Here is a 13,121-nt window from a genome sequence, read left to right on the forward strand (position 1 = left end):
ATTAAATAAATCACATCTTGCTGCATACATCTCACGGAACTTAGAAAATCTATTGAAGGTTAATGTATTGTGTGCATTGACCTTGCAATCAGTATGCTTTTGACGGGTTAATAAAATAAAAACAATACAAGCTTGCAACCCAAATGCACTTGGACAAGATATTTTTGTGTATTGCATTAACACATGATTGACAAAAATTTACCATATCTTGTTTGGTGAACTTAAAAACTTAAAGACGTGAACAAATGAGGAGAAAATCAGACCAGAATTGTCACTTGTCAAATCTGAACAATTTATATCTTCAATAACTTCGTCAAATCAGAAGCTAGGAAGCTAAAAGAAAACAAAACCGAATGTGTTAAAGAATGGGCATATTTAAAATGTCAAAAAAAAAACAACAACAAAAACCAAAAACAACAACATATAAACCATCGTACATGTAGAAAATACGTGCCGTTGTTGTAAATATTCATGACTCGATAGCCAGTTTGTCAAGTCTGCAACGATTTAACTCTCATGAAACATGTGTGCAACCACTTCACGTCCATCCCTTGCTTTATATTCCTCATTTCGCAACGTACGATCATGATCAACTAATGATGTTTGATCAAAACATTTAACCTTTTGAATACAATAGTGACCACTATCATTATTACAGAGCACTTGACTGGTCACAATAGATAAAGAATTGAAGCGGTCAGTAGTACAGCCACTTCTGGGAAGTTTAAAACTTTTAACGGTGGTCCCAACCCCACTTTTGGTCCTGATATATTCCTATAAGATTATCCAGTTTCAATAGAAAAGTTCGCTGTCAAGTTAAGGTAAAGACAGTCTAGGTTTAGATGGTTGAGGATAAACCATGCCACTATAAAATTTCTAAAATATGAAAAAACAAACAACAAAGCACTTTTCCCAGGGGAACCCCAACCCCCAACCCAGGGCCCAGGGGGGAAAACCACAAAGAAAAACGGGGCAGGGCCGAAAACCCTTTGATATTATAAATTTAAATTTCGGGACAGGGACACGTTCCGACTCGTAAGTGGAATCCCTTTTTTGGCAAAAAACGGGCGGGTTTTTTCTCTGTTTTTGAGGGAAGTGTTTAACAACATAGTCAAATAATCCAATTATTCTCTTACAAATATAATAAGTATAATGATTAACATGCAATATTTATTTTTACTGTTTACGTTTGTACAAGTACAAGAGTGCATGGGATTCGGGGCATATTGTGGGGCTCCGTTTCGACAGCACTGTTCTTCCATGCTAATCTTTAGTTTGGTGCCTTCTGGGTGCCCTGCTTGAGTGTGTCAATGGGGGGGGGGCTGCGTCCTGTGAACGTTACCTTTGTCTTGTCTGTCTTTAGTGTCATGCCCTCAACGTGCATTTTACACTGCCTTTCATGGGTAGGCTCATTCAATCTTTTAATATTGCTTGCAGGCCTTCCTTTAAAGGGACTGTGTGTTTTTTACATTTCTGGACTAGTTTCGCTGTATTAGATGTTCTTTAATGCTAACATATTATTCTCTATTTTGCTTATATGCAAATTATTATTCTGAACGGTTATATTGGTTTAAGGGATTACTTAGCCAGGTAGCCAAATTTACTAAACAATCAAGATTTAAATTAAATTTTTTTTGTAATTATAGATTTAATATTTGAAACGGGTAATAATATGAAACATTGTTGTTCAACCGCAGATTTTTAAAGCAAACTACGCAGACTTCTAGCTTTGAAATTCGATTGGGATAATGTGATGATGAATGTAATTGTTTAACATTTCATATCGCTATGTTTCTCAAACAAAGGGAAATGTCCAAAAATAGCTTAATAATTATAATTGCCACTACGTATTAAAACATTGGCCGAGTGTTTCCTGTCGTTGACTTCCAACCACGTGTCCCCCGCCCCCACAGCTGTGGGCTCGAATCTCGACAGAGACTTTGGATTCTTTCATGTGAGGAAGTTATCCAGCAAGCTTACGGAATGTCGGTGGTTCTTCCTCGGTGCGCGTTCGTGCCTGTAATAAAGCACGGCAGGGCACCTGAGGTCTTCCTCCACCAGTAAAGCTTGAACATCGCGACATGACCTACACTGTGTCGATGTGACGCAACCCCCCCCCCCCCAAAAAAAAAAAAAAAACAAAAACCAAAAAAACAAAAAACAAACAAACATTAAATAGGTAAATTATCTATTTATTGCAATTTGATCAATTTCTTCTGAACAATAATGGCCGGATTACAGTCAGAAAAAAGATAAGAAACTCTTTTTGTTTTGTTCAGAGTTTTGGCTCAAACATTACTTGCATGATAATTTTCGAAATATATCGTTTATTATTAAATACAGTTTTCAAAAATTTGGCACTGAAGTGTCATAAATTAAGAAACTATGATAACCGTCGTATGAACTTATTTGCCAATTTTTCTTCTTATTTAAATGTTGTTCTTTCCAAGACGTTTAAACAGCTTTACCACGACCGCCGTCGGAGGAGCTGAATCTAACCGTGTCTGCAATATATTTCGACCATAACAATGCGCGAAATAAGTAGCAATCTTCTAATTACTTTTGTTTTGTTTTGTTTTTGTTTTCCTGTAATATTGAAATTATGCTTTCTGGGTCTTCATTTCCACCAGCAGCAAGTAAACCATAAAATTTATCTGCAATAGGTGGAGAGAACGGGTTTATACAAGCCCCTGGTGCTATACTTAATTCTGAAAATACAATCTGTTTTTCACTTAAATAGATATCTACACGTACAAAATAAAAGTCACGTGATAGCTGCTTGGCGATTTGCAACATCTCATTTAAACAACTTGGCTTTACAACATCTGCCGTGGGTAATGAAAGTTTTTTCATATCTATCTTGCGCCAGGAAGGAGTGTAAAACGCTTGACGACGTCCTTCGAAAACGAAAATGTATGTAAATGAATTCAGTGCTGGTTTTCCATGGAAAACATAAATCTTGTAGTCGTCATTTTGTGGTATCCATTTCTTCGAAAAAAACATTTCCGATTAACCGAAGAGAGTAGTAAGCTCATTCTCGACTTTCCCCCATAGTCTATCGAGAGCCATTTTACGACAATTTTATTTGCAAAAAACTTGAGTTGATTTGTTTTCGACTTTTACCATCATATTTAGATTTTCTTACAGAAATCCATAACATCTGTAGGAATTTCCCTTAACAAGGACTTTGTCATTGATGAACCGTGGTTTGCTTTTTAAAAACATATTCACTCGGAAGGTGCATTTATTCATTTCCAAAGTAATGTAACGTGAGTCCGTCACAAATGCGTATGTTTTTGGAATTTTTAATAGGTAGGTTTTATTTGCGCCACAATTACTTTTGACACCTACTTTATCTACATATTTAGCTAAAGAAATGTTTCCCTTAAGATTCTGTTCACAAAATGTTTTCCATCCAACTGTTACATTTTCAATGGCCTCGATGTTTGTTCTGCGGCGAATTGTAGATACAGGTAATTTACTTGGTTGAAGTGATATGTACGGAGCAAAGCGAATTTTATTTGTGCTGTCTGAAAAAAGCTGGTCTAGGACTATAATATTACATGCTGTTAAAATGAAAAGCAAACTCAGCATCTTTATCCATTCCATTTTACAAAAATAAATTATATAGACATGTACAAAATCAGATTTTTTCAAGAATTTATCCAAAATAGTTGTGTCTTGGTAGGGGATATTTATATATGTTTGTATTGTCACTGATATTGAGTTTAAGATACCACTATATTGCAAAAGAGTTTCAGATACCACTACTTCGCAAAGGGTTTGAGATGCCAGTAAATCTCAAACCAATAACAGATTAAGATCTCAGTCAGTGTGATGACAAATTATCTGATGGCTTATCCAAAAGAACATGTGTCACTTGTTTGTACTTCAAAAGTATCTCATATTTAAATTATACATTACAGGCTTTATTTGTTATTTTCACGCCCGATTTTATCTTACTGCAACAGCGGTTATAGGTCTTTCAAATTTTAATTACTGGGTCCATTACATCGGACAAATGAAGAATGGTAACTCCTCCTGAAGAATTGTCTCTTATCAACAGAATTACGACTGATTTTAATTATTTATACGAATCTTGGTTGTAGAAGCTCTTTTTGCGAAGATGACATCATTCTATAAAAATGATAAATTTGTCAGCTTGATAAAGAATATTAACATGTAAGTTTTTAATTCATAAAATGTGCTTACTGTGCAAGGCTTGCAACAAAAAGTCACTTTTGTCTATAGTAACCACTTTTGTATCGAAGGAAAAGGTGAATAAATTTGGTTTCTGGTAAAGTTGTTTGTCCAAACAGTACAATTAAAAAGGTTTACCAAAGAAGCAGAACAATTTCCAAATGTACATACAATCAAATTATCCAATAATAATGCAAATTTTATCGACATTAATCATTGAAAGTATATAGTTTATTTATAGATATTGATACAAAACTAGAAGCTTAATGCTGAAACGCAAATTTTAATTTCCATAAATTTTATCGTTCTAAATTGGGCGCCCCTACATTTACAATAGCATGCATTGAGACAGATATACCGTTCTAAACATTCTCTCTTTCTCATCTGAAGTTAATTTTAATATGAACCTGATCTCTTAAATAAAGTTCAAAACGAATGTGCTAGAATAGAATAGTTTCGGATGCAACAAGGCTTGTTCAAAAAGAAAATCTTAAAAATGAAGTCTGTTGGGAAACATTAGAGCAGAAACGGCATAACCATAGGCTTATTTTTTTTTAAATTTGATACGGCGTCGAATACCTGGCTTTGTCTAGAACACTCGATACAAGGCACTCAAATGATACAAGTGATATATCAGCAAGAACAACATTTTATTTTAATTATTTCTTCCCAACTGCCATACATGAGTGGAACAACCTACCCCTTAACATACGAAATTTGCCAACACTTTTACTGTTCAAAAATTATCTACAAAGTAACATGAAATCTACTCAAAACAACTTCTAATATGGTGAAAGGAAACTTAAACTATTACACGCAAGTTTACGCACAAAATGCAGCTCCTTTAACTATCACCTTTTTCTGAATCAATAATAACTTTCTACACCGTTATATAAGTGCAGGCAAATAGAAAGTATTTATATTTTTTGAATGCTCTTTAACGCATAAAGTCAGAATGAGTTTCAAAGAAAGTCTTAATAATTTCAATATTAATCTTAATATTTTTCTATTCGGCAACCCAGAAGTCCCTGATAAAGATAAAGCCACTATTTTCAAGTATGTTCATATTCACATATCCAAAACAACACGACTTCTCTGATCTAATTGTATGAACATTCTTTCCTTTTCTTAACTAGACCTATCTCGCTTCTTAATTATGTTTTCATTAGCTACAACATCACATTGAAACAGTAATTTTCAGTCAGTATAGATTGCTATATAGTTTCTTACTTGCTACATATTTTTGCATTTATATTATTCCAAAATGTTTATGTGGTACGAAACTTGGCACTTGAAAAAATACACTAAAAGGAGAAGAATCTTAAAAGTCTTATCTTCCGTTGTAATCCTCTTCTTGAATATAAAACTACTTTATCTGTATTGTAAATATATATGCATACAGTGTACTTTAGTTTATATTAAGATATATCTGTTTTGTAAATATATATGCAAACAGTGTACTTTAGTTTATATTAAGATATATCTGTTTTGTAAATATATATGCATACAGTGTACTTTAGTTTATATGTTCTAAGTCCCATCTATTTCATTATTAAACTTATCTGATAGGCACAATGTGTTGCACGCAAGTCCATTTTTTTTCCTTGTACTTTATTTGTTTTAACGAAATATTGATTCGGAATCACGAAATATTAATGCTTAAATACGAATTAATGTTTCGATTTTTACGAAGTCAATCCTGTTTTTAAACGGGATCACTACTGGCACCAAAGCTTTTTTTCTTGTCGACTCAATACCTTTATACCTATGACATTTACTGAGGGGAGAGGCCCTGACCAGTAAATGACACCTTTTGAATTATGGGCTAGTCGTCACAGGTAAATGACACAATGACCTTGATTTTTAAAAAAATCAGCTATTTTGGAAAAATGCCCCTGGTTTAAATTTTGGTAAAACTATGTCCCATTTTATGAAATTGATAATTTTTCAAAAAAAAATAAAAGGGCAACCTTACATGTGGGTTTTAAAGGGGCTAGCAACCAGATGACAGACAAAAAAATAGAAAATATTATCATTTTAAGGGTTTGGTAATATTTTGTTAATATTTATAAAATAAGGTCCTGCTTACTTATAAGTCAGGTAAATACAGTTTTTATAAATGTTTTTTCCTAAGTCGTGTACCTTAACGTGACGGTGTAACAGTACTGATTATAACTTACTTCAATCGCCTGTTGTTTGAGTTTACACGATAGCTCGTGTTAGTGCATGCGCTACCCATACATAATTTTTAAGGATCTTTTGTTTTTAGTGAAAATCTGGAGGACAGCCCCCTTAAGTTTACTGATGTGTATGATTAAAGAAAGTAATTATATAAGCCTGTTACTTTTTTAAAGAAAAAATGTCAGAAAAGATTAATTGTCTCAGAAATTAAAACATTTTGATTTTTTGCCATCTATTTTGAATAATCATGTTACTGAAAAAGTGTGTGGGGGGAGTATAATTTGGATTGAAATATGAATATATGGCAACTTGGATGTAAATTGATATTACGTAATTGCGAATTAATTTTTTCGTTATCAAGCAAATTTCAGCACTGGCATGCTGCCATATTTAGACGGTGTAAAATATTTTAAACTGTTATATTTTCGTCATTGAACAATAGTTTCCTTTGAAACATTTGCAGACGAAAAGATGATTATTTGGAAGCTGATGTAACGAATTTAAGTGACCTTTATAGAATGATGAAACCTCCAACGGTCAATATTCTACAGAAAAAGATTAATTTTCTATATAAAATAGAGAAAACAGAATCCCTAAAGAAAGCCCAAAGTCGCTTTGGCGTTATCACTTTGTGAACCTTTGGAGATTTTAGTGAAATGCGTTTTTGCTGAAATATCACTCATAGTTAAATATTTTATTTAAGTCTCATCATTGTACAATTCATCACGTATATTCAATTACCTCCAATAACTGTATAACTATAACTGGTCACTAGATTTATCTAAATATTTGTTTACATTATTTATGCACTTAATTGTATGTACGACAATTAAATCAATTTTAGTAGCGGGTTTAAAATCTTTAAAGTATAATAAAGTACATCCTATTATCTAAACGCTGCAGGTTAATAGTTAATATCAAACTCAATCTTAACTTAGTTTAAACATATTTAATCTAGCAAATTTACCATGCATTTATCATTTTACATCGCAATAATATAATATATGGATTGGAAAACGGGCATAACACTAATGTTAATTCCTTTCCGCGATGGAGTTTCGTCTTTGTTATTTCACTTGGTATGAACAGTGCATGTTTGATCTTAATTAATAAATCATTAATAACCTTATCAGGCAGTCGGTGTCTACATATAAAATCAATGTCGTTGGTTAAAACATGCATTACAGCATGACAATATGGTAACACCATGATCCTTATATATATTCATAATAAAAAGTTCGTATAATACATATAAATAGGTATTGATAATTAATTGTTTATCTGTTAAAAACGTATTATTGTTCATTAATTCATATGGTATAATAATTGTGAATTTTTAATTGGAATTATTTTTTAACAATTCTTCTCCCAATTTTGATGATATTTTTTGAAATTAAACTAAACAGTATTGTTTTCTTTCATTACCCGAGTTTGAAAGTCGGCCAAAAATCACCGGAAAACACATTGATTAAACACACGTTCTTGTGGTACCGATCAAGTTGCATAAGGAATATAAGAGAAATAGTCTAAGCAAAGCTTTAAGAAATAAAAATCATTGAACTGGAAAATGCCGATGACATGCCCCAGGTCAATTCTTGCAATTGCACCAGTAGTTTTTGAGAAGAAGTCGGCATAAGTTTTGTTTAGACAGACGGATGGACATACGACAAAGTTGTAGCTACCCTGTAGCATATTTCAGCTACTGTACAGTAGGCAACACAAAAATTAATAACACGTCAAAACGTTTTTTTAAAGGGCCATCACTCAACCAAAAATCATTCAACCGGAGAACCCGTGTAATCCGAGCAAGAACTTTAGCTAACAATTAATCCAGTAAATCTTCAGTTCAGTTTAATTTATTTACTGGTAAAAGAGAAAAAGAGTCTGGACAAACTTCAAAGATAACTGATAATGATCATTCCTGTAAAGTTTGGATGAAATTGCAAAGTTTTTTTTTTTTAGGAGAAGTCCGGAAAACAAAATTGCAGATTCGGTGGTTTGTCAAAAATAATGGAATGTGTAAAATATCTCACACCCCATACCACCGGAAAGGTCGATATCTTATCTGAATAACTGCGCAACATGGCTATTATCAATCTGATAAATGATTAATATATCTGCATTTTTTCAAATGTTTAAATGATGAATATTTAGTTTTAAACTATACACTATATAGTCCAAATAATGAGCCGTGAAAAAAGTTCTTTAACATTTTACATTCATCATTGGGACATTTTACATTTTATATTATCAAGGCTTTTCAAAGTCTAAACGGATTGTATCAGAAAGATGTAGCATAAATCAAATTTATAAAAGTAAAGGATATACGGTGAAAATGTGCAAGGCAAGACAAAATATACCTTTATTTAATCAGCAATGCAACAGTATCAAATTCTCCTCTACATTTGTACGAATGCTGGTTTAAATTTTCAACCTTCAACCTTGTTTTCATCAGTATTCAGCCATATTGAAACTTTACATGTTAATTACGAATCGGCGTTAAGACGATTTTTTTCCCATAGTGTGATCAACTGTGCACGCCCCCATATTTGTATATTTGTGTGTCTGTGTGTATTTTTTTTTTTTGTTTAGTTTTGGTTCGTTTCCGTTCCTTGTTTGCATGTAATGAAACAATATTACAAAGCGATGAACATTACAATAAAAAAAATAAAATATATTATTGTTATGAATAGAATACATAGAGGATATTTAAGATTTTTTTTAAACACAGCTACATACATGACCTAGCTACGCTTAATTTTTATCGATTGGTATAAAACTTGCATTTTCTGTTTAATACATACATTTTTCTCTTATCATACGTGACAATTTGAAAGACTTCCACTTCCATTTTGTGTTATGCTGAATTTAGAAGAAAGTAGTCCGGCAAGAAACCGGTGAATATATGTTTCATTGCAGTGAAAAATAACTGTTTACAGTAAAAATACGGAAAAATGAAAATAAACATCTTATTTCATCAATATGTTTCAATATTTGATTTTATATAAGTAAATAATAATATGTACTACATGTATAATGAAAAATATTTATTGCGAAAAAATCGAAGCAATCCTCAATTCCACTCGGAACTACAGCGCACTATTCAGCATGTGTCTATCATTTTGTACTAAACTGTCATGATCTTGAATAGTTCCGCTATGTATAATTTTCTTTATGCATAAGTTCCATAAAAAAGATCGATCTATTATTTGATAAAAGCAGATCTGTAGTAAATCATATCTTATAAAACATGTCTTCTTTGGTACATTATCACTAAATTATATAATTTCGAAAAATATGAAAGTAATAAGTTAGAAACCGAAAACCTGTAATGAATATTAAAATCATGTATTTTAATTGCGAGATAAAACAAGGCAATCCTCATTTTTCACTCAAAAATATAATTGTAAGCTAAAAAAATTCTTCACAGCTAAACCACTCCTGTCAGTACAAGGGTACTTCTTTGCACAGGTTGAGCAACAAGTACAAGAAGTGCATACGCATTTACCTTACATACCAAACACACAGAAAATTTTAAAAAAATCAGCATCACTGACATTAAATTTTCGAAGTACCATTTTTTAATACATCTTTCTTTAGAAATTTGTACAATTTCTGCCATACTCTTATCTGTGCTTTTCAGCGATGCCGTAAAAATAAGCATTCATAATTAAACTAAGGCCACAGCGCCCATCTCTTGCACATCTACCCGCTTCCTGCCAATATGATATGACATATTTTGGACAACCAATGTGTATAACCACAACTATGTCAGGTATATCAATGTCAATTCCCAAGCTAAACAACGGATGACAGCCTTGTTTTGAGAAATCATTCACAATCCTTGGTTTATTTGTGTGCATTTATGGTACATTTCTATTATGAATTCTGAATGTCGTCAACATATGCATTTTTTATTCAATGCTTCTTTTAATGAAATAAAAACCTCCGCGACTACATCTATGGAACGGCAATAAATATTATTTTTTTGGACTTTTTGCCGTTTTTTATATGATCAACGAGAAAGGAAAGCTCATCTTCAAACGGTTTCTGTTGCCTTTTAAAACACGATAATATTATATTTTATCGATGTGGTGACTTCGAAACAATGACGGTTTCTTCAATGTCAAGTTTTTGAATTGAAATGATGTCTTTTTTTACATTTTTGTACTTGTGGTACTGATTGCAAGGAAAAGAACTTTAAAACAGCTTCTTAATTGGGCCATTTCCCGGTATTTTGGACGAAAACTTTCTCCCCATTCAGAAAGGCAATGCACTTCGTCGAAAATTATGGAAGATTTACGAATTTGCCTTACGTCTTAAAAAAAACCATTTCTCCATGAAGATTTTAACACTGACTCTGGCGAAGAAATCAGAAAACTAAAGTCACGACTTGCACTGCATGAAAACAAAATTAAAAAAATAGAAATTAGGGGCACATTAACTTTTTTGCAATCTTTGATTTGCCTTTCTGTAGAATGTCCAAAAATGTGTTTGTATTTTTGTAATAACATGTTGTAGAACATGTGAGATACATACAACTGGAAAAAGCTTTGAACTTTGTGATACATGCTAACAAATTGTAAAGAAGGGTAGTAGTTAGAACTAATATCATACAAAGTACTAAACAATCAATGTTATTGTGTACAATAGAATTAATCCCAAAGCACATGGTCTTCCTAAAACCAGTCGCAGAAATCCAAGGAGCTATTGACAAACCTGTCATTAATTATTCATTTTTGAGCTGAAATGTTTTATTATGTTGGCTTTTCTTTCCTCAAAACAATTTCTTCGTTTATCCAAATCCATCGTTATTAATGACAATAAACTAATATATGTATTTTAATGTATTTTTATGAAACTGTTATTTGTGTTATACAATTACACAATTTAAATGATGAGCTTATGAACGGAATTTAATGAGCATGTGAATTATAGAAATGCCTTTTAAGATACAGATAATTTATTTAGCTTTGAAACATAACCGTTTTTAATAATTTTCAATACAGGCCAACAGCATGTCGATCGGTATTAATCTATGATAGGGACCCAGGTCATTAATTTATAAATAGAATTATAAACTCGTGCTTTGTGTGTCATTTCTGCGTTCGACACAGACCTTTAAACATGAATCTATACTGTATCTTTACAGAAGTTTGGAGAATGGCAACTTGTGCTAATTGTGAAAGGGCTTTTTTTGAAAAAGCCTGGGGAAAGTGGCGGTTATTACCGCTTTTCACTTTAGAGAGAATTAGAAAGCAAGCAAACTGCACGAGAGCAACTAGAGCATTTAACTGAAAGTGCATTTACACTAAAGGAAAGGAAGACAGCACGGTTCTTGTGTCCTCTGTGTTGGAATAACTTGAAGGACACAGCACGATAAAAGAACTCGTTGGACCAGTTCTTTGGCGTGACATATTCTTCATCGTATGTCGGTGGCAAACGCTCAGATTCAACGCAGTGTAGTTCTGTCCAGGACCATTTAGAGCCTTCATCAAGCAAACGGCCGGCAGAATATCCTGTACCTAAAATAGTACCACTGTCTTGGTCTTTCAAACGGCCAAGATTCACAAGTATCCCACTAAAGGTATAGATCTTTGCATAATTGTCTAGCAAGTTTTCAAATGTTTTGAAAGCTTAGTTACATTAAATAATAACCGTCGTGAAACGTTATATATTAATGCAGTCGCTTATTCTTTATGAAAAGTAACTATTAACTACAAACTGTTATATTTGTGATTTTACATTTAAAAGAAAAAGGAAATTTTCGGCTGAGCGGTGTATAGTTTCATAGGGAAAATAAAGTTAAAGTCCTACAAAGCAACGCCATTTGGTTTTCACTTACAGACAATTTTATCACTTACAGACATTTATCAGAGTGGTTAAATACATGTATATTGTGGAGTCCTACTTTGGGAATGATTAACAAATATTTTAAACTTTTACTTGTGAAGAGGTGTTTGTAATACAGATGGCCGTTCTGCAGAGGTCGGACAGTATATTTGATCTGAAATTTATGCATGGTAAAGGAAGTTGTACCTTCTTCCTATTCTTAAAGGCCCACAACGCAATATTTTTCAATTCTCAAAAACGTCATAATTTGTAACATCCTCCAATTTCAAAAAAAAATTATTATTCCTGAAACAGGTGAACCATCTTTGACTTTGGAATATTTGATTCAATGAACTAGTAAAGTAAACCTCTCTTATAGTGGACACGGTTACAGCGAACGTCCGGTTATAAGGAGAATTTTGTCCTATATTTTATACAAAAAATACGATTATAGCGAACACGGTTGTAAGGAATTATCGCTTATAAGGAACTCATTTTTAAGTCCAAATTCAGTACAGAAAATTTTACTTTTATAACGAAGTCCTAAATATCGGCTTTCCGTAAATACATTGTATATCCCGCATTTTTACTTCGTTTTCATCGGCACGGATGACTGAGGAAAAAAATTGATTCGGATATTATCACAGAAATATTAGGAACAAATAATGTCGCTGACTGTCAGTCATCCAAAGACGAGAGCAATAAAGATGATCTGCCGGTAGTTTCAAAAACAGAAGCTATTGATTCTTTCCATAAGCCTTTGTCGTACTTCGAGTCTAATGCACATGTAGAGGAACCAGTTTTCTAAAAAGATTATTGAATATTGAATTTTACCGGAAGAATTGTAAGCATTCGTAAACTAAAATAAGCGACTACTTTAAAGCAAAGTGACTTTTTTCTACATGATA

At 32.6% G+C, this 13,121-nt stretch overlaps 1 protein-coding gene across 1 annotated transcript; it reads right to left on the reverse strand.

Moving 5' to 3' along the window:
* Nucleotides 1–10,007: 10,007 nt before the first annotated feature.
* Nucleotides 10,008–11,107, reverse strand: LOC132742410 (uncharacterized). Its single transcript, XM_060730830.1, has 3 exons — nt 11,101–11,107; nt 10,553–10,699; nt 10,008–10,198 (listed from the first exon to the last, which is right to left on the reverse strand). Exons 1-3 carry the CDS (start codon nt 11,105–11,107, stop codon nt 10,008–10,010), a joined length of 345 nt encoding a protein of 114 aa, XP_060586813.1.
* Between the last annotated feature and the right edge of the window lie 2,014 nt (nt 11,108–13,121).

This window comes from Ruditapes philippinarum, unplaced genomic scaffold (genome assembly GCF_026571515.1).
Source record: "Ruditapes philippinarum isolate M1 unplaced genomic scaffold, ASM2657151v2 ctg6445_1_1_1_1, whole genome shotgun sequence".
In the NCBI taxonomy this organism is placed as follows: domain Eukaryota; kingdom Metazoa; phylum Mollusca; class Bivalvia; order Venerida; family Veneridae; genus Ruditapes; species Ruditapes philippinarum.